This window comes from Eptatretus burgeri, chromosome 14, assembly GCF_056783735.1.
Source record: "Eptatretus burgeri isolate ZD-2024b chromosome 14, Ebu_testis_v1, whole genome shotgun sequence".
Taxonomy (NCBI): Eukaryota; Metazoa; Chordata; class Myxini; order Myxiniformes; family Myxinidae; genus Eptatretus; species Eptatretus burgeri.
In genome coordinates, this window is record NC_140974.1 from 57,638,627 (window position 1) to 57,660,274 (window position 21,648).

At 45.2% G+C, this 21,648-nt stretch overlaps 1 protein-coding gene and 1 pseudogene across 3 annotated transcripts; one reads left to right on the top strand and one right to left on the bottom strand.

Annotated features, from left to right (window-relative positions):
* The first annotated feature begins 1,208 nt into the window (after positions 1–1,208).
* On the top strand, positions 1,209–14,175 carry LOC147013312 (collectin-11-like). Of its 3 annotated transcripts, XM_085855034.1 has the most exons (9): positions 1,212–1,458; positions 1,980–2,128; positions 2,231–2,291; positions 2,404–2,604; positions 5,004–5,075; positions 6,500–6,571; positions 6,868–6,921; positions 11,635–11,730; positions 13,157–14,175. In XM_085855034.1, exons 4-9 carry the CDS (start codon positions 2,442–2,444, stop codon positions 13,555–13,557), a joined length of 858 nt encoding a protein of 285 aa, XP_085711160.1. In that variant the 5' UTR covers positions 1,212–1,458; positions 1,980–2,128; positions 2,231–2,291; positions 2,404–2,441; the 3' UTR covers positions 13,558–14,175. The 3 variants fall into 3 exon arrangements, with proteins under 3 accessions (XP_085711161.1, XP_085711160.1, XP_085711159.1); XM_085855033.1 differs by lacking the exon at positions 1,980–2,128 and having other exon boundaries at positions 1,215–1,458; XM_085855035.1 differs by lacking the exons at positions 1,980–2,128; positions 2,231–2,291 and having other exon boundaries at positions 1,209–1,458.
* A 2,265-nt stretch (positions 14,176–16,440) lies between these two features.
* LOC147013313 (uncharacterized) lies at positions 16,441–21,593 on the bottom strand (annotated as a pseudogene).
* Between the last annotated feature and the right edge of the window lie 55 nt (positions 21,594–21,648).

The following is a 21,648-nucleotide window of genomic DNA, read 5'->3' on the forward strand; positions in this document are numbered from 1 at the left end:
GGGAGATATAGCGATACCCCCGGCATGAGCATCAGCGTGAGCTTGAAAATGTTAAAGTTTTTGGTGCAAGTTATTTAGAAGCTTGCCATTCATTTAATATGTGTACTAGGATGCTGATATTTGGCATGGAGCTTCCTTTGGGGTATACTATTGGTGTAGTGAAGTTGAAATTAACAAATGATTTTAAAAAAAAAATTAAATTTCAACCTAAGATGGTGTCAAAGCCACCGAATGCTCGCCTGTTTATACTTGACACTTGCCATTCATTTAATATGTGTACTAGTTTACTAATTACAATATACAAATACATATATTGCTTTAAACTTATTTGGATCAGACTTCCCTGCAATGCTTTATAAAAAAAATATTATTAGACTAGTCTTTTAAAAACGATAAATGTATAAACAGGCGAGCATTGGGTGGCTTTGACACCAACTCTGTGGTATTATTGATGTAGTGAAGTTGAAATAAAAAAATAATTTCAAATGTTTTAAATTTTTGACCTGTTTTGAACTTATATTAGCTTTTTTGTAGCACATCAACGTTAAAGTTTTTGGTGCAAGTTATTTAGAAGCTTGCCATTCATTTAATATATGTACTAGGATGCTGATATTTGGCATGGAGGTTCCTTTGGGGTATACTATTGGTGTAGTGAAGTTGAAATTAACAAATGATTTCAAAATTTTTTTAGCTCGCCTGTTCGAAGAACAGAGAGCTATAGCGATACCCCCGGCGTGAGCGTGAAAATGTTAAAGTTTTTGGTGCAAGTTATTTCCTTTCTAATGTTTTTATCTACCACACTATTTTTTACTGATTACAATATACAAATACGTATATTGCTTTGCAATTATTTGGATCAGACTTCACTGCAATGCTTTATAAAAAATATTATGAGACGAGTCTTTTAAAAACGATAAATGTATAAACAGGTGAGCATTGGGTGGCTTTGACACCAACTCTGTGGTTGTCTTTTCTTGCATTGATCCAGCATGGTCCGAATCCTAGCTTAGCCGGGACTTTATTCCCAACGATCCATTCCTTTTAGCCGGTACCTCCTTGGCAGTGTCGCTTGGCTGCATCCTATCTGGTCCGGTAAAGTGATCCGGTTTGGACAAGGCGTACCGCTGGTTTGCTGTACACCTTTTAATTTATACACACACACACACACACACACACACACACACACACACACACACACACACACACACACACACACACGACACACGCCGAACCGAGTTCAACCATGATCCGATCTTCCGGACCATTCTCCACCACGAACAGGCCAGTGGGAATGACCAGCCCGTGGCGGGTGGGGGTGGTCGGGCGACGTGAGGTCCGGACATGCTCCAGATCCAGCTGTCCTGGTTTGGGTAAACAGAGAATGTGACAAGATGCAGATCCGGGTGCGGCTCGCACGGCAAGGCAAGCACTGCGAATGCTCGCCGCTGTGTGTGCACGGTAAGGTCACGGTGTGCGTGTGTGTGTGCGTGCGTGTGTGTGTGCGTGCGTGTGTGTGTGTGTGTGTGTGTGTGTGTGTGTGTGTGTGTGTGTGTGTGTGTACGTGGATCCTTCCTCCACTTATACCATATGGATCATGGTGTTTATGGTAAATTGAGAATGTTCTTTGTTGTGTTGATGTAAATTAGAATGTGCTTGATGACAACTATTTTCAGGGAGCTGTGATTGACGTTTTAGAGTGTGGTCTTGTCACTCGGTGTGTGTGTGTACGATCCAGTGAAAGAGTGCACCGCATTGTCGATTATTGTGGCGAGGTCATCATGTGTGTGGGGGGGGGAGGGGTGTTCCATTACCAAGCAGCTTGCAGAGCACTCACCAAGTTGCTTAAGCACCAACGAAACGGTTGCTGTAAGGAACGGCTGGTTTGGCAAGCGATAGCAAGCTGCTTGGGAATGGAACACATCCCATGCACTCATCCGGCATTTGGTTGGTGGTCCTTGAGAGATCCATCAAATTCTCAGGTTCCAGGAGAGCTCTTCACGAACCGTGCTCGGTAACTAGATCGAGCGAGACAATGATCATCATCGGAGCATTCGATGGGACAAGTTGATGAGCCTCAGAAGATCGAAACTCACTTGCACATCACTTGTGGAATGAATATTTTTCTGGTGTCAGTAGTTCAGCACATCCAGTTGTTGCGGAATACATTTTGAAGTTCCACATTCGACGTCACTCCTCAAACGTTTCTTGAATCCCCGCACTGTGCGAGCAGGACCCCTTGAGGACCTCCGGTGTTTGTTTTTCAGAAAGCTAATCCAGGTGCTGGGTGATAGGTAGGTATTTGCTCTGCATTTGGCATTCCACCATATATTGTCCTTGCAGTTGTACTTCTGCTATTTTTTTTCTTCTGTTTATTGGAACCAACAACTATGACTTATTTTCAAGTTCCTGCAGACAAGCTACATCAGTGACCACCACCAGCAATGGTGACCGAGAGAGGGGGAGACCGTGCACTTGACCGGCCAATTATCTTCTTCCTCCCTCTCCTGCTGTTGGTGCTGCTTGTCCTGTGGCCTGGAAATCTAGCGATGCATCGGCCTGTATACGAGGCTTGCAGCACTCACATTATTGTACCTGGCAAAAAAGGTAAGTCACGTGTGGGATGCCACTGTGTCGTTTGATTGTCCTGTCTTATAGATTGGCTTTGTCAAAATTCTGGGAATGATGGAGAAATTTTTTTTTTTAATCCCTTCATGCTTGTTCTTGTTCTTGGAGTTCCAACAGTATTGTTGTGGGGCTGGGTATCGGAGGTGAGCACGAACGCAAAGTGGAGCAGTAGAGTCGTTTCCACCGAACACCCGGAATTTAGGTCGTGACTCTCGGACAACTCCGAAAGGTCACGAGTCACTGAGAGGACCGTGGTCGCCAATATTTTGACGGCGTGAGGTAGGGTCCACTTGTCTAACTCCAATTTACTTAAGTACTCACGCCGTCTAACTACCGTGGAACTACACCCTCGGCCGAATCTGTCCGATCCGAGTCGCAGATAACAGCTCGGATCCGGCATAACCGAGCGGAGTTACCATAGCCGCGCCGGACCGAATGAACAATTTTACGCTTCGCTATTTTCCAACATGCACCGTGCTCAGCCAATGAAAGAAACAGAAACGAGCTGGTGCATTCAACAATAGGGGTATTTATTTTTCAATAATCAGGGAGGGAAGCACACAAGAGCAGAGTTATCACGACTATAAGAAATGCAATGTACAATGAGCAAAGAAAGTACTTACACAGTTGTTACTTAAAGCCTCGGCCCAAGGACACACACACAAATGCCCAGAAAGACACACCTCGTGTGGTTCTCGACGATCTTGGGGTAACGGGACTCGAACCTGCAACAGAGGCCACTCCAAGCTCCAGGTACGGAGGGTAGCGTCGGGTGTTGGCATGCTCCTCCGGCTCGCAGGCAGGCGACACGAGATGATCTCCCGAGTTGAGATGGTCGACCGCCCGCAGCAATGTGCCAGACGAGATGCCTCGGATCTGCGCGATGCAGTCGGCCGCAGACCCGGACAGAGACGCGCACTCGAGCAGACTGGACGCAATCTCGAGCAGACTGGACGCACATTCGAGCAGACTCGACGCAAATTCTTTGTTCCTTCTTCTTTGTCGCTTTTCTTTTTGGGGCCCGTCCGCTCCCATGGCCTGCTCCCATTGGGTGGATGGCGTGTCGCAGCTCCGCCTTCTTGCCCCGACTCTGGTCTGCTCGACACCCATTGGGCAGAAAACGACGCATACCCTTATTTGGCGCACAGCTGAAGCGAAACGCTTTGTGACCATATACGGTGCGAAATCCACACGAAACGCACACTGCCTGGGGCATGGAATTCCAGACACGCCCGCATACCAGCGAGCGCGCGGAGAATGCCGAGAGCAGAGTGTTGTTGTTGCTGTAGGTGATGTAAAAATCCTATCTATAAAATAACTCCGCAGCACACGTACAATTATTTCCCATTAGACTAGGGACGGGACCCTAACTAGAAACACGTACTTACCGATATAACTGATCTATAGGACCTGGCTGTTAGGTGCGGTAAGCTTCCAAATTCGTAACAGTATTACGCCCTCCCCTCTCTCATGGTGGTTGGATGGCTTATTTCTTCCCAGCAGGGGTGCCCAGCATTGCTGGATCCCTTCTTCCACCCCTTCCCCTCCCTTCTCCCTTCTGCCATTCCTTCCCCTTCCTCATCCCACCCCACCCCCTCCATCTTCCCACCCTACCTCTTCTATTCTCTCCAGACTCCCCCCCCCTTCTTCTTCCTCTCTGATTGGTGGAGGTTGGCTTTGGGGCTTCTCACTCTCTTGAGACGTGTACAATGCAAAAATACAAGGTATCTCCACAGCTGACTTGTAATCCCCTCTGCCACCACCACTGGGTGGCATTACACGAAACACATTTACATAGAGAATTTTTGTCGTCCTTCCCTCCCGAACCCCCACGACTCCAGATGAATCCAAGTGGCCCATGTTCATCCAGAGGTCGAACTTGGTCCATGTGCCAAGTTTGGTACAATTGGCCCAGTAGTTTTGGCATGATTGGTGTTACAGACAGACAGACAGATAAAATATTGCATTTATTTAATTTTTATACATTAAAGATAATAATTGGTCCCACAGCTTGTTTGAACAGCACAAATCAGTGCCGTGGACATCAGGTGTATTGTAGATCCACCACCAACCACGTCGGTGAAAACAATAGGTTTTTGTAAAATTGATCCTAAAATATCAGTGCAGTTGTCAAGTCCATCATTCACATGGTTCTCTTTAATAATTATCATCATCACAATTCCCATCACCTTTCTATAAAACATTTATCAAATTTATACCATCCATGACTATCCGAAAAGCATCTTTTGACCAATTTATTTGGTTTAACACTCAATGTGGTGAGAATGATTATGCTGGAGGTGGAGGGAGGTGGGGGTGGGGGGGGTCGGGTGGGAGGTTGGCTTGACCCTGGTAGTCGTATCCTGTGTATTTTTCAGGTGAGAGGGGCCTCCTTGGAGAGACTGGGGTACCAGGGAAGCCTGGGCAGATTGGCCCATCTGGCACCAAAGGTAATGTCCATAATGGATGAAATCAGGAGGATGTTGACTGAGATCTATGCTAACTGCCCCAGGAAGCAAAAAAAAGCTAAAGACAAGATGACGTTTTGGGCATTAACCTTTCATCGGAGCAAAAGAGGAATGGTTTACACCTGAAATGCCAGCTACTCATTCCTTCCCACGGCAGTTATCATACCTCCATCAACGACCTGTCGATCTTATCCCTTGTTATACCTGTCCGCCGACGCAGACAGACACGATCCTTCACCAGCAAGTCGAGGTTAACATTCTGTAATGTCCACATAGTTATTCCGTCAAGTCCAATCCCATGTATGTCACACCCCAAGTTCAGAGGCCTTTCAAGGTTTGTGGAGGACCTTGAGTAGTTTTGGAGACAGTATATGGTTGGGAGGGTGGCAAGGAGATGAGGGGAGGAATATGACTGAGATGGCAGTGGAGGGAGTGAGGTTGGGGCTCAAATACATCAGTTATTTTATACTTTCCCAGAATTCCAATGCAGCAATCAAATTCATAACTCGCTCGGTTATAGTTAATCATTTTGAGGCAGGGAGCTTGGATTAGCCTCGGGGTTGAAACACTACTCCCATGTCTTCATTGTTAATCGTTTAAAGATCTGAGTCTTAGTGGGGGTGAAGGAGAGGTGGATGGATCAATATTACTGGAGTGCTCTGGGAATGAGTTATTAGTCCCAAAGTGAGATTCATTCTGGACGTTGGTGCTGTCTGTAGCTCATATTAGTCGGTCTTGACATAATTAAAGGACAGGTACAGCATATGTTTAGCCTGCTGTTGGCTGTTAGGGTGCCTGGCTTTGGACTTTGGAGTCCTGAATTCAAGCTCTTGTTCAACGTTGAATTAATACCAGGTGGGGTTGACTCAGCCATCTGAGGTTGGCAAAATGAGTACCAGTCTACTGGGGTAATAACCATTTGGGGTAACCTGCATCAGAGTGGTTACCTGTCCAGGACTGTACTCCTTGCCAATGAAACTTCTTTGGCTACCCTACGCACCTTTATGGCACAAAGGAATGGTATTATTATTATTGCAGTATATGTTTATTAAAGAAAGAATGATTTTGATTTTGGCCAGGGCACCAACACACAATGACATTCTCATATGGAAAGATATCATGGAATCTTAAACATCTACGGGTGAACTTGAACACATAGATCATATGGCAACCCTCCACAGCATATTGAATTCAGCAACAGGTGCAGCATAACATATAGTGAGCATACATTCCTACTCCCTACTTTACATGACTACCTTCAGGTTCGTCATCATTACATTCATTTACAAACTATCTGTTGCATTGGCATGAAAAAATTGTGATTTTTTTTTTTTAATTCCAAGAAAAATTTTAACCGTCTTATTGCTGTTACTCATATAATCATCCATCTGTGTGTTTTATCGCAGGACGTACAGGAAAAAATGGTGAAAAGGGGGAACCGGGGCGACCTGGAAAGATCGGCCCTATGGGGGCAAAAGGTGACGCTTCTGGCCTCATATTAATGATCCTTGTTTGAGATAGTCTTGGATCGTTGTTATTAATTTTATAGTTGTAGATTTACACGTCTGTCACCTTGAGAACAAAGCAGTGTACCTGCCAAGCTCATTTTCTCTTTATGCGCATTTAGTGCTCTATCAAGGCCACTTGCTTTGAGACTTTTGATACAATCTATTGGTGTATACTGGAGAGTTTCCCTTCCCTTTTGCCTGCCAAGTTTATGGTTTCTCAAGTGTCAGCATCGCACATTCTGCTTGGACTTCCTTGTGCGTTTCAGGAGACGAGGGCAGAAATGGAGGGCAGGGGCTTCCGGGGGTGAAAGGAGAGCGAGGTGAGAAGCTTGAGAAGGATAACTCCATAAAAATAATGGGTTCACATGTGGTGAAGCATAATATGTCATCAAGGTGAGGAAATTTATTTGTCGATTCAGAAAACTTGGGAGATTGCATCCATGCTCAGATAAACTCTTCACAATGCCATGGCAATTTGCATTTGTCACCAAGTCCAAAGAGCATGCCTGTAATTGTCCTTATTTGCAATCTCTTGGGGAATGTAATCATCATAGTACACCATCATCTACAACTTGTCATTGTGAATGCACCCAAACCCGTAAGATCTTGGAAGTAAAACAGAGTCGAACGCAGTGAGTACTCAGATGGGGTACCAGGCCTCCAAGGAAGGCCGGGTGCTGTAACCTCCATGGAAGGCCAAGTGCTGCAACCTCCATGGAAGGCCGTGTGCTGCAACCTCCATGGAAGGCCGAGTGCTGTAACCTCCATGGAAGGCTGGGTGCTGTAACCTCCATGGAAGGCTGGGTGCCGTCGCCTCCATGGAAGGCCGGGTGCTGTAACCTCCATGGAAGGCCAGGTGCTTTTGCCTCCAAGGAAGGCTGGGTGTTGTCGCCTCCAAGGAAGGCTGGGTGCTATCGCCTCCAAGGAAGGCCGGGTGCTGTAGCCTCCATGGAAGGCCGAGTGCTGTCGCCTCCATGGAAGGCCAGGTGCTTTTTCCTCCATGGAAGGCCGGTTGCTGTAACCTCCATGGAAGGCTGGGTGCTGTAACCTCCATGGAAGGCCAAGTGCTGTAACCTCCATGGAAGGCCAAGTGCTGTAACCTCCATGGAAGGCAAGGTGCTTTTGCCTCCATGGAAGGCTGGGTGCTGTACCCTCCATGGAAGGCTGGGTGCCGTCGCCTCCATGGAAGGCCGGGTGCTGCAACCTCCATGGAAGGCCGTGTGCTGTAACTTCCATGGAAGGCCGGGTGCTGTAACCTCCATGGAAGGCCGAGTGCTGTTACCTCCATGGAAGGCAAGGTGCTTTTGCCTCCATGGAAGGCTGGGTGCTGTAACCTCCATGGAAGGCTGGGTGCTGTAACCTCCATGGAAGGCCAAGTGCTGTAACCTCCATGGAAGGCCAAGTGCTGTAACCTCCATGGAAGGCAAGGTGCTTTTGCCTCCATGGAAGGCTGGGTGCTGTACCCTCCATGGAAGGCTGGGTGCCGTCGCCTCCATGGAAGGCCGGGTGCCGCAACCTCCATGGAAGGCCGTGTGCTGTAACTTCCATGGAAGGCCGGGTGCTGTAACCTCCATGGAAGGCCGAGTGCTGTTACCTCCATGGAAGGCAAGGTGCTTTTGCCTCCATGGAAGGCTGGGTGCTGTAACCTCCATGGAAGGCTGGGTGCTGTAACCTCCATGGAAGGCAAGGTGCTTTTGCCTCCATGGAAGGCCGGGTGCCATCGCCTCCATGGAAGGCCGGGTGCCGTTGCCTCCATGGAAGGCCGGGTGCCATCGCCTCCATGGAAGGCCGAGTGCTGTCGCCTCCATGGAAGGCCGCATGCTGTAGTCTCCATGGGAGATCAGGTGTTGCATCATAAGGCAGAATAGAATAGCTTATTTGGTAGCGTGCTCACCCTCTGACCTTTCTGGTTGCTGATTTGTTTCCCTGTGGAGTGGATTTAGATTGAAACTGTGGGTAAAACCACAAGCAGGTGTGGCATCTCAAGAAGAATTTTTTCTTTGAATTGAGTTGTAAAGCTGACAATCTGGTGCTTCTGCATTTACCTTAACACTAGAAACATCCGCTCCCAAAGAGAGTGGCCAAGGGGGCAGTGAGAGGGAGGTGTGAGGGGTGGCGGTGACGGTGGGCCATGCAGATGGTGATGGGTTAATATTCTTCTTTTTAATGGTCACAATTAATCCCATGTTCTTGTTGGGTTGGCCGTCGGAAGCTTAGCCCAAGTCTTTCACATACCAGCTGTCCAGGCCTCACGTTCGACTAAGGTTAGAGCATGAATTTGAAACTTGTTCACAGCTCGCCTACTCTTCGGACGGTCCACCAACTTATGCCGGCAGACGGTACTTTGCTTTACCGTCCATCTGAGGGACTCACACATTGATGAATCACCCTGCCTGTGAAACACTGGAATGACAGTTCATAGCTTAGTCGAGATTCAAACCCAGACTGGACAGCGTAGAGACGAGTGTACATTACGAATGGGGTTATGTGTTGAATAAACGTCACAATTGGGTTGTGTGGGTGTCAGGGGCAATATCGCACGCCACACTTCAAGCCATGGCCGGGAGAAATGACATATGAGGCCCCAAGATATGTTATAAACACTCCATGTACTGTCCACAAATTCTTCAAGCCAGAAAGATCGGACAGGCAATGGGATACATCATTCATGTGTAAAGACTCGTTTTAGCACCCTACCTAGAGGCCTAGCACATTGAGATGGCATGGACTCATTAGTTTCGAGGGAACTCCGCAATGCCTCAAGGACGTCGGGTTGTGCTCCATTACCAATCAAATTGTAGAGCACTCACCAAGTGGCTTAAGCAAGCGATTGAAATGGTTCATAAGGAATTGCTGGATTGACAAGTGATAGCAAGCTTCTTGGTAATGGAACATATCCCTGAATTGCTCCAAATTTCTTTCAGTTGCAACTGTTGAAAAAATACTAACAGTAACGACTGTTTCAAAAGGAAATCATTTGTTCAAAAAGAACCTCAAAAAACGGAATTGTTTGAGGTTATCATAATTTTCACTTCCATTTGTTACTGTGCACCACAAAACGCCATGCTGAGCTATTTAAACACCTTAACAAGGAAGTCATCCATGGTGGAAGTCCCCTTTGGGGAGGGTGGCAGATAATCAAATTGAGAGATTTGGTGAGTCGGCTGAAGATGTAGCAGAGACATAATGGGCCAAATGGCCTCTTCCTGTATCTTTAGCTTCCTTGTCGTCTCTCACTGCCTGCTGGAGGTTATTGTTGTTAATTGTTTCAGAGATATCTCTCATAGAATTATCGAACTCCATTTGCTTGAGGATTTCTAACAACTGGTTCTCTCCGTTGATTGGTCAATCCAATTTGACATTGCCATTGGTGTGTTGGGTTAAATGGAGGAAGGATTTACTAACACCACTCGTGCAATGTGGAATCGAACAGTATGCAGACTATCCAGACTCCCTCCATCCATTTGGGGCCATACTCTGTTCAGAGCGTTGTTGCTGCCTAAGCAGTCTCCTGGGCTATTGGGGACAATCCTGGACAGGTCACCACTCTGACACAGGATACCAGCATGCTGGCACTCATTTTGCCAACCTCAGAAGGATGACAGGCAGAGTCAACCCCACCTGGTATTAATTCAACAGCTGAGCAGGATTTGAACTCAGGACCCAAGGATCCCAAGCCCACCACCCGAACCATTAATCCAACACCAGGCGTATCCAGACTGCTGGCATTTTAATGCTTGTTTTTATCTTACTGATGATTTCTGAAGGAAGAAACAGAAGCCTTTGTTGTCTGACCATACATTTTGGCACTTTGGACCAGAATGCATGTCTATTCGTTTAATGAGTTTTGTATGACCATGTACTTCTCTCTATGTGTCACTATCTATTTCTCTATTTCTAGTTCTGCCTATCAATTTCTCTATCTATTAATCAATATACTTCTCTATCAATCAATATATTTCTCTGTTTTTCTATCTTTTTATCAATCGATGTATTTATCAATCTATCTATTTATATCTCTATCTCTCAATCTATTAATCAATCTATTTCTCTATCTATCAATTTATTTCTCTATTTTCGTATCTTTTTATCACTCTTTGTCTTTCTCCATCAGTCTATCTCTATCTCTTTCTATCAATCTGTCTGTTTCTGTATTTATCTTTCAAATTATCTATTTTTCTATTTATCTATCAATCAATCAATTTCTCTATTTATATACAAATCAATTTATTTCTCCATCAATTTCTCTAACAATCTATCTATTTCTTTATCTATTTATTTGACAATCTATTTATTACTCGATTTTTTTTCCATCAATCCATCTATTTCTTGATATATATATATCTCTCTCTCTCTCTCTCTCTCTCTCTCTCTCTCTCTCTCTCTCTCTCTCTCTCTCTCTCTCTCTCTCTCTCTCTCTCTCTCTCTCTCTCTCTCTCTCTCTCTCTCTCTCTCTCTCTCTCTCTCTCTCTCTCTCTATCTATCTATCTATCTATCTATCTATCTATCTATCTATCTATCTATCTATCTATCTATCTATCTATCTATCTATCTATCTATCTATCTATCTATATATATATATATATATATATATATATATATATATATATATATATATATATATATATATATATATATCAATCTATCTATTTCTCTCTCAATTTATTTCTCTCTCCATCGATCTATTTCTCTTTCTTTATCTAGATCTCTATAATCTATTTCTCTATGGCTCTTCTTCATTAATTCTTCATTCATTCTTTGTTCGTCTCTCCTGACTCACTCGCTGGATGTAAATGTTTTATAGACGACTGAGATGGTAATGATATCATATTTATTTTGTTGCAGGGCCCAAATGATCTTTTGCTATCTATTTCTTTCGATCTCTTGATCTTTTCAGGATGAAGACAATAACAGCACAATATGTAAGAATGTGATAACCATTTTGTTGAAGACAGATTAATGCAAGGACCTCCAGTCGAGAGACATTTTGTGAACTTTGTGTGGAGGACGTCCGTTGATGTGGCTGCGTGCAGGCATCCCTTGTGATTGTGATAAGATGCGGAAGGTAGTGGGAGAGCTGGACATTACTGTGGAGAAGTTGAGGGACCAAGTCCATTTTTTGAAGTCAGGTGAGACATAAAAGTGTATTGATGAGAAATGAGGATAAAGTGTTATGAATATAAATATCCTTACTCAGCAGAAAATGTCACCCACATCGAGCTTTCTGTACCACTGCCATGATACGGGTGTAAATTACAACGAAGCACGAAACAATCAAGAAAACGAATGCATTCAAAAAACAGAAAGAGGAGAGGGAATAAAGGTTAAAATTCAAATGGGGACGTATGGCTGAAACAACTTGGCACATATGGTGGTTGAAGATAACGAACCAGGAGAAAAACAGAAAACATCTGAAAATGTCCGTCCGCATCCGCTTTGTATGCAAACTAAACTTGACGATAACGACGGTTAAAATACAAACAATTGTATATTTTATTAATTTGTGTTCACCGCAGTCTCCAAATAAAGGTTTGTTGAAAACTTGATGACAAAGGAAAAAGTTATGACTCGAACGCGCGCGCGCGCGCACACACACACACACACACACACACACACACACACACACACACACACACACACACACACACACACACACACACACACACACGATTGCAAAACCACATCTTCCGCTTTGCGGGGGCCGGCTAGCAAGTGGATCTACCTGGAGAATGGTGGTAAAGTTGCCTTTCCACAGCTTTTCCTCGGTGTGCAGGGACAACAGGATGAGCAGAGAGGTAGATCATAGCTCAACTTTTCATACTTGCCTGCAGGTCCATCAGGTATCTCTCCACCCCCCCTCCCCCACTTCTCAGAAGAAAACAACCATCTATGTGGGCTATCTAACATGATTGGGAGGCATAAAAGTATCATTCCAAATGAAAGTTGCTAGCTACCCCCGAACATCCACCCCCACCTCCCCTCAATCCACCCGAAATGCTGGCCCAATGTTCAAATTTTCAGTGATGGATCACAAACACTGATTCCTAGATGAGGTGCTGTGTATTGTGTTAATGGGGTACTGTGGTAAGGGGTCACTGAAACCTCCATAATATATCATTTAAGAGTCAACTGGAGTGCAGACATTGCGACTGCGTCTCCTCAAGCAGACTCGAGCGCTGGTTGTAAAATCAGGAACCTGTGACATTTGAGGTCAGCTTCCGTCAGAAATTGTTGAAACACTGCCATGGCGTCACTGGAAGGACAATTTTTGACAGACAGGCAGAAAGTTTGAGACTCCAAAATATTGATGTAAACAAACCTCCATCATTACGTAAGAAAAATGTCAGCATTTCAACATTATTTGGCTTATGGAGATGGGTTTCCGACTGTATAGCCATTTAAACGCGTGTGTGGACCATGTTTATGATGATTAAATGATGAGCCAGTCTTGGTATTGTCATTATGATCAGATTAATCGATTTACTATCGTCATAAAAATATATTTTAGTGCTACTAATTATGGGAGTGCTCAAACCTATCCATTTGTTGTCCCAGCTGTTGTGGGGATGATTGAATCGGAGCGAAGGTTGTACCTTCTGGTACGCGAGGAGAAGCGGTTCGCCGAGGCCAAGAAGCACTGCCAGGAGCGTGGCGGTTGGTTGGCGATGCCACACGATGAGGTCTCCAATGAGTTGCTCGCTTCTTACGTGACCCGTGCCGGCCTCACACGCGTCTTTATCGGTCTCTTTGACGAGCGCAAGGAGGGAAAGTTCTCTTACGTAGACGGCTCCTCTCTCGGTGCGTACTCACGCTGGCAACCTGGGGAACCGAACAACATATTGGGCAATGAGAACTGCGTGGAGATGATGAGTTCAGGAGGGTGGAATAATGTAGACTGCTCACAGGGTTTGTACTTTGTGTGCGAGTTCGAAAAACTGGACACGTGGGCAGTGTAACCCGGCTCCAGGTTGTGATTAGATGGGAAAGCGTTTGAGTGGGTCTATAATGTTAAAGTAACTCAAACACCCCCAAAAGTCTCCATGGAGGACATTTCCACCCACGGGCTTGATGGGTCCACTTCCTGTGCCAACGATCGATCGGTACCCAATTCGGTCCTTATAAACTGCTAACAAGATGGCGATCGAATCACTTCCGGTTAAATATCCGTTTTGATTTCTTGGTTACTTCTAATTGATGGCAACATGTTTGGATCTAGTTTAAATGACAAATCGATGACTAATTGAGAAGGTAAAGCAGCAAACTGGGTCGGAGAAACATCTGCGTTATTTAGGAGTTCTTTTAGGGAGAAAGAAAATCGATTTGATGTCAAATTATAATTCTTGGGTTCAAATGAGTCAAATGTATGTTTATTCCTTCTCTCGTTATTCAATTATTTACTATTATGAATGGTCTCGTCACCAAACCCTTCACTAGTACGTGGAACTTTAATTGCATGTTTCTACTGTAATTAATAGGATTAAGCAACATTGTAATTGCTTAATCAGCCACAAAATACTTATTTCTTTTTATTTTAAATCATTTTTATTACACTTCATAAAAGCACAATTATTCTATGATGGCATTCGTGTGGTTTGTTTCTAAAAGTTTACCTCGCACCACGTTCGTACCACATCCATGACATACAGACCTCAAAGCCTCAGATTACATCATTACGGCCTCAGATCCTCATCTGACATCATCATGGCCTCAGATCCTCAGATTCCATCATCATGACCTCAGATACTCAGATTGCATCATCATGTCCTCAGATTACATCATTACGGTCTCAGATCCTCATCTGACATCATCATGGCCTCAGATCCTCAGATTCCATCATCATGGCTTCAGATACTCAGATTCCATCATGATGGCCTCAGATACTCGGATTACATCAACACCAACAAACTTGTTGATTGGCAGGTGATTTCTCATCCAATGGTGTGTGTACGTATGTGTGTGATCATAATATCAGGTTGATTTATCCAACTGAAAAACTAGAATGCTTGAATAAAATGGATGAATTGTTTTAAAAAAAAAATTGGTCAAAATGCACTTTCTTCAGCGAGGTTTCTACATTACCTATAAAATGATGTGAGGGCAAGCCTCGAGTCTGTGGAGCTAGCAGAATGGCTTAGCGGTAACATACTTGCTGTCGAGTCCTGGTTTGATTCCCAACCTCACTATGCATTTGGCGCAACAAGTATCTGGAATTAGTATTTGGTCCAACAACAAATAGTATTTGGTGCAACCAAACCAAATGCAATCGTTGTGGACCTCTCGTCTGCAATGAAGAGCTCTCATGTGGTGGAAGTTGTGTTGTGGAGGAACAACGTTTTTCTACCCACCAGCAAAGAGACCTGGGGGGAATGGCAATTAGTGAATAGTGAATGTAATTATTAATTGATCCCCACCAGGTTTTTGATGTTGTTCCATGACTGACCCTGTTGTGCCTCATAGTCAAGATGGACGTTTTGGTTTATTGGTATGCAAGAAACCTGAAAGGGGAGGGGATGTGTAACTGTGTAAGCCTTAAAAATCAATGAGGCAGAGTTGGGGTGAGACTGAAAATGGAGAGGGTGAAGGGGTGGTATTTTACAAGGGGAGGGACACAGGTCACTTATCCTTTCTGAACAGGGCAGGGATAGAGAGTGACGGAAGCCTGAAAATGAGAGGAGACAAAGAGGGGGTTTGTGAGCTTTAAGGGGTTGATGAGGAGAGAGGGAACTGGGGCACAAAGGAGGAAGAATGAACAAACAATACATTGGTGTACAAATGGGCACATGTGTGAAACGTATCACAAACAGGGTGGGAGGGGCACAAGTGTGGAATCAATCACAATTAGGGTGGGAGGAGTACATGTGTGTTACCAATCACACAGCTGGAGCGTGTTCAGTTACCAAGTTTCTTGTAGAGTGATCACCAAGTGGCTTAAGCACTCAAGCAAGCACTCCAATTGAAACCATTGATAAGGAACAGCTGGCTTGGCAAGCGCTAGTTAGCAAATTATTGGTAACTGAACACACCCCTGGGTTGGATTTTGTCCCACAATTATCCCTTCATCTAGGAATAAATTTATTTCATGTTTGTTTCTAATGTATATGTCCAGAGACAATTATCACTACATATACCTTGTGTACACCGGCATGGTATGTGTGGTGCCATGGATATTTGATTCACATTTGTATTTTGACATGTGGACAATCACCACCGCCTCTCACCCCCCAACCGACTGCACAATCTTCTAGATGCACCTCTGATATTGGTGGTTTATCAATATAATGTAGAAATCATGTTTATCCACAATATGCATAACACACTGTCGAAGAATACTCATTTCCTCTAGTGCATTTGAACCATTTTTTAATACATATGCATATGGAGAACCAGAGGAGATTCAATACCACAAGCAAGTAACACGCTCTTCCTCTGATTCCGCCTTACATGGATTTTTTGAGTTCTTATATCATATGCAGGGGTAAGGGGTAGCGTGCATCAGACGCCCAACTTTTTCGAAAATATTAGAACTCGAAATCGGCGGTATGATTTTTTTCGTTCCGTTTGCAGAATAAATGTTTTTTTTTTTGTAAAATTTCACGAAATTCCAAAATCATCTACCAGGTCCACATCGGCCTGGAATTTTGTTCTAAATCGACTTCCGAGACAAAATGAGAAACTCCCACTCGGGCCCCACTAAAAACCCTATCGATTCATATCCATCAACACCAAATCCTCAAAGACATAAAACGATAAGAAACTACTTATTGGACAAACCGAAGTGGGTTTAATTCACATGGTCAGGCCAAACCGATGCCGACAGTTATCAAGTAACAAGTCAGCATTCAGACGTGGCAACTTTGTTCAGTCTCTGATTTCGACTTTCGCTTCCTAAGATTTGGGAGCCATTTTCTGTCTTGTTCCACGACTTGCAGGACACTGATATTTCTCTTCCATTCTGGCAGATTGCATGAAGTCCGTGCTCAGTTTCACCGCCCTTTCAGCAGCATCGTTTGTCACGTTGAGTGATCTCACTTTACATTTAGATGTCATGAATGAGGTGAGATCATCCCACTTATCCACGTCCTCCAACAGAAAATCGCTGTCAAGATGGAGTCATCTGAACATGAACCACGAGTTCTCGGTTTCAAGGTCAGCAAGTTTTGTTTGGATCTTTATATCGGCTGGAAAGGTAGGTTTTCCAAATCCAGTGCCAAAACGCTCCTTGGGAAAGTTCTGCATCAGATCGTCGTCTGGTTTCAAGTCAATGAGCTTGTCAGCAAGCGCGTGTCGTTCACTGTCAGGGACAAGTTCGCTGAATAAGGCCAACGGCACCATTTCTGTGGTGAGATTCCATGAATGTCGTTTGAAGGTTTCTCTAGCGCTGTCTGAGATTGGCTCACTGATTTTAGCGTACCGTAGTATTGTGGAAATGAGCCCTTAGTGGGTTATTAAATATAGGATTAGCCCAGATCCCCCCTTAAATGCATGTTTAGCCAGGTTGTTTGGTAATCGGACGTTACATGTGTGTCGGGAGGTGTAGCAGGCTGTCCAGTGTTCGTACAGTGGTGGTGTACCGAGAGGCGCCTTGCTTCTTTTTCCTTCCCCCCTTCTAACCAGCCCCCGCCCAGCGCTCTGAGAGTGTCGGTCGGCGAGACGTGTTGGCAGCCCATTGGTGGAGAGCGGCTGCGGACTGGAGGGATGGAACAATGACATATCCCCGGAGGCGTTCCAGAAGAGCGAGCCCCGGGAAGGCAAGAAAGAAACGGCTAGAGTGAGAGGCTGCGACCTGCTGTAAAAGGAACTGGCTGCTTTGTCGGTCTGGGAACGGCTGTGTGGGTCTGCGATCGGCTTCGTGAAAAGGCCCGCCCCAAAAGGCAAGAGGAACTGCATGAGGGGAGTCGGCGATCGACTTTATGAGGTCATCAACAGGTTCATCCGGAGTCCAGTCACGAGCCTCTGACTGTCCTTACTCACTGCACGGCTCGACACATCTTTCATCCCGTTGATCCGCCTGCGGAGCCCAACACCCCGATTTGGCCTAGTCTGGTGAACAGGCCAGGCCTGGATTCGCATACTGGACCTTGGAGAAACCAGCTGGAACCCACCATAGAACTGACTGTCTTGTGCCGTTGACCTTACAGGGGCTGAACACGCCGAGGCTGGTGCGTGAGCGGTGCGACAAAAGGACAACGCCGCCATCTTACCACGTGGCATGCTCGAGCTTGGGCGCTCAAATCCATTGACCGGCTTCTCACGAGCTGCATTCGTGCCTTTGACACTTTCCCCTCGTCCATGAGGAATCACCAACTACTCTGTATCTTGTCTACATGTTGTCTGCATGTCGTCCAGGCCTAAGGTTTATCTCGCTAGGGTTCCCTTTGAAACCCGTATCCGTAGTTCCCGAGTTAAGAGCGGGTTATAGATGAATGATAATGTTCGTGAATGCTTTGCTTGTGTTGTGTTTCCCCGATGTGTCCCCAATAAATCTAGCTGATTCATATGAAAGTTGTCGCTTTGAATATAGTTGTGCCACGCTGAGGAACAATCCGCTCGATTTGTATTTAAAACCGAACGGGCTACGGACTGGCAGACTTCGCTCAGTCTCTGACATACCCAGTCTGTAGCCGGGGTCTATTTCCCCAACTGGTATGGCCCAGGTGTAGGTTGGTATCATGATCCGAGGCACGTGACCCGAGGCCTGTGCCGAACTAGCCGGCGTAAATCACCCCGGAGACGGCGGTGCTGTTAAGTGACGCCGAATCTTCAACATTTGGCTGTCGAGTAGGGTGCGAATCCTGCCACCGTCGAATAATTTACAGTATGTCCTTGTAAAGGGTCAAATCATTCCATGGCGAGTCTGTAGCGCGAGAACAGGTCGTCCACCACTTGAAATAAATCAACGCCACGAACATTACGAATTCGCGTATCTTGGGGACCTGCTTCCGTGTCGTAACCGTACCAAGCGGTAATGTCTCTGTTTGCTGTGCCAGTAATGCCATTTTCAACGAATAGATGACTTTTGCTATTCATCTGGCCTTGTGACGACGGAAATTGAAATCTTCATTCTGGCCCAGATACGTGTGTACAAGCTTGGCAAACTCTTCGTAGTCCTCCCTCTGATACTCTATACTGGAGGCTGCGATGATCAGTTTCAGCTTTCCAGTCCTGGATGAGGACTTGCGCTTCATCATCGTAGGAATCCATATTGAACGTACACAATAACACATCGTTCGTGTGTGGTACAGAGTCAAAATTTGTGAGAAAATCTCTGAAATACAGATACATCAGGGGACTTGGATGACTCGATGTTGAGATCAGAAAAAAACGTGTCCGATTACACTGAACAACAAATTTCAAAAATTTTTTTTACTGGAGATGTGTAAAGTGATTAAGACTAATTTGGGTACGCTGATTTCAAAAATCATAACCGTTTTGCTGTATCACGTCAGGATTTTCAGGAACAGAAATATTCCCATTGCCTAGAAGTCAGGATTTCAATGAAATTTACATATGTCTGTAACATGTCTATTTCGTACAATTGTTGTTAACTTGTGTTATATTTCTTTCTTTCAGATAAAGATGAGTAGGCGTTCCTGTACCAATCATCCTGACAACTTCTGTTATGTCTGTGGTCGGTATACCAAAAAAGATCAACAGCGAAGTATATCGACAGCAGTGAAAATGAAGGCCGCCTACTTTCACTACTTTGGGTGTAAGGTGGGGGACCAAGAACAGAGCTGGGCACCACACATCTGCTGCACAAGCTGTCACACAACCTTGACTCAGTGGTTGGTGGGCAAGCGCGCGAGCATGCCATTTGCGGTGCCCATGATATGGCGTGAGCCGCAGAATCATCATGATTATTGTTATTTCTGCTGCACAAGCATCGCCGGCTTCAACAAGAAGAATAAAGGTCACATCAAGTACGCTGACTGCGTCTCTGCTCGTAAACCTGTGCCTCATGATGACGAGAACCCCGTTCCAACACCTCCAGCTGATCAGAACATAGCTGTAAGCAGTGGTGAAGAGGATGGTGATGATGAACCTTTTGAACCCGACACTCAAGAATCACACCTTCTGAACCAGGGAGACTTAAATGATCTTGTAAGAGATCTCTCGCTGTCAAAGGCGAAGGCAGAGCTGCTTGGATCAAGGCTGCAGCAGTGGAATCTACTTGAACCTAACACCAAGATATCCTTGTTCAGAGCACGTCACAGAGACATGGCTGAGTTCTTTGAGATGGAAGACACGATGACATTCTGCAGTGACATCAACGGTCTGTTGAAAGAACTTGGGTGTGATCACGATCCTGCAGACTGGCGCCTCTTCATCGACTCGGGGAAGAACAGCTTGAAGGCTGTTTTGCTCCACAATGGTAACGAGAAACCATCAGTCCCACTGGCTCACGCGTTCGGCATGATAGAGACCTATGAGACTATGCGGCAGCTGCTTGATTCCATCAAGTACAATGACTTCAACTGGCACATCTGCGGAGACTTGAAAGTGGTGGCGCTGTTGTTCGGGCTGCAGTCAGGCTACACGAAATACATGTGCTTCCTTTGTCTCTGGGATAGCAGAGACGACAAGAATCACTGGACGAAGAAAGATTGGGAAGAGCGAAAAGAGCATGTACCTGGTCGACACAACGTGAAGCATGTCGCCCTTGTCGACCCAGCCAAGGTTTTCCTTCCACCACTCCACATAAAGCTCGGCTTGATGAAAAGTTTTGTACGGGCAATGGATCTGAATGGGCGTGGGTTTTTATACCTCAAGGAAAAGTTTGGCAACACCTTGTCGGAGGCCAAGATCAAGGCTGGTGTCTTTGTTGGACCGCAAATCCGAAAGAATATGAAGGACGAAACTTTTCCGACAACTCTAAACCCCAAAGAGCTGGCAGCGTGGAGGAGCTTCAAAGCTGTGATGGACAACTTCTTGGGGAACGAGCGCGCGGACAACTATGAAGAAATAGTGCAGCAGCTGCTGGTGTCCTTCAGGAAACTTGGCTCCAGGATGTCCCTGAAAATCCATTTCCTACACCAGCACCTGAACTTCTTCCCTGACAACTTGGGAGCAGTCTCGGACGAGCACGGCGAGCGATTCCACCAAGAGATTTCACTCATGGAGACGTGTTACCAAGGGCGGCACAACCCGAACATGATGGGCGATTTCTGCTGGTTCCTGCATCGTGAAACTGACACAGAGCAGCACAAACGCAAAGCCAAATGCCTAAAGCATTTTTAATTACATTCTAGTGGAGTTTTTCTGTAATTTCTATAATTTTGAAGCATTCATGATGAAATAAATGAATAAATGAATTTTTGTAAATTTCATTGAAATCCTGACTTCTAGGCAATGGGAATATTTCTGTTACTGAAAATCCTGACGTGATACAGCAAAACGGTTATGATTTTTGAAATCAGCGTACCCAAATTAGTCTAAATCACTTTACACATCTCCAGTAAAAAAAATTTTGTTGTTCAGTGTTATGAGCTCGCCTACATGGTGTTGACAGGCGGACCACAACAGCGCTCTTCCTAGGTCGTTCTGGATGGCGATGCATGCAGCACTAACGTGACCAGTGTTACTTGATGTGGTGTCAATCACCATATTCACAATATTTTCAGTGCAGTTCCAGGAACTCACCAATTCCATAGTCTGCTCAGTGATAATCTCACCAGCACGTCGGTCACTTCCCGTTGGATAATGGGGAGTGCCCAGTAATTTCACATCTGTGGAATCGCCAACAAGAACTGCCATTTGTTCCTCAGTCACGTATTGATTTGTCAGTGACTTCATTTTCTTTGAGTCCCAGTGAAGCGATGCTACCTTGGGTGGCATCCACAACTCCTTCACCGATTTACCAATCTTCCCTCCAATTGATCTTCTGGCTCTATCTGTACGAGAATACGACCTACAAACTTTGGACGAGTCCCCCTCCACATTCCTCAATCACAGCTGCTGTGAAAGATGCTTGCTGTGTTGGAGTCATGTTCATTCGCGTAGCTAATGATACCAAATGCGGAGATTTGAGAATGTCGTGTGGAATGAAT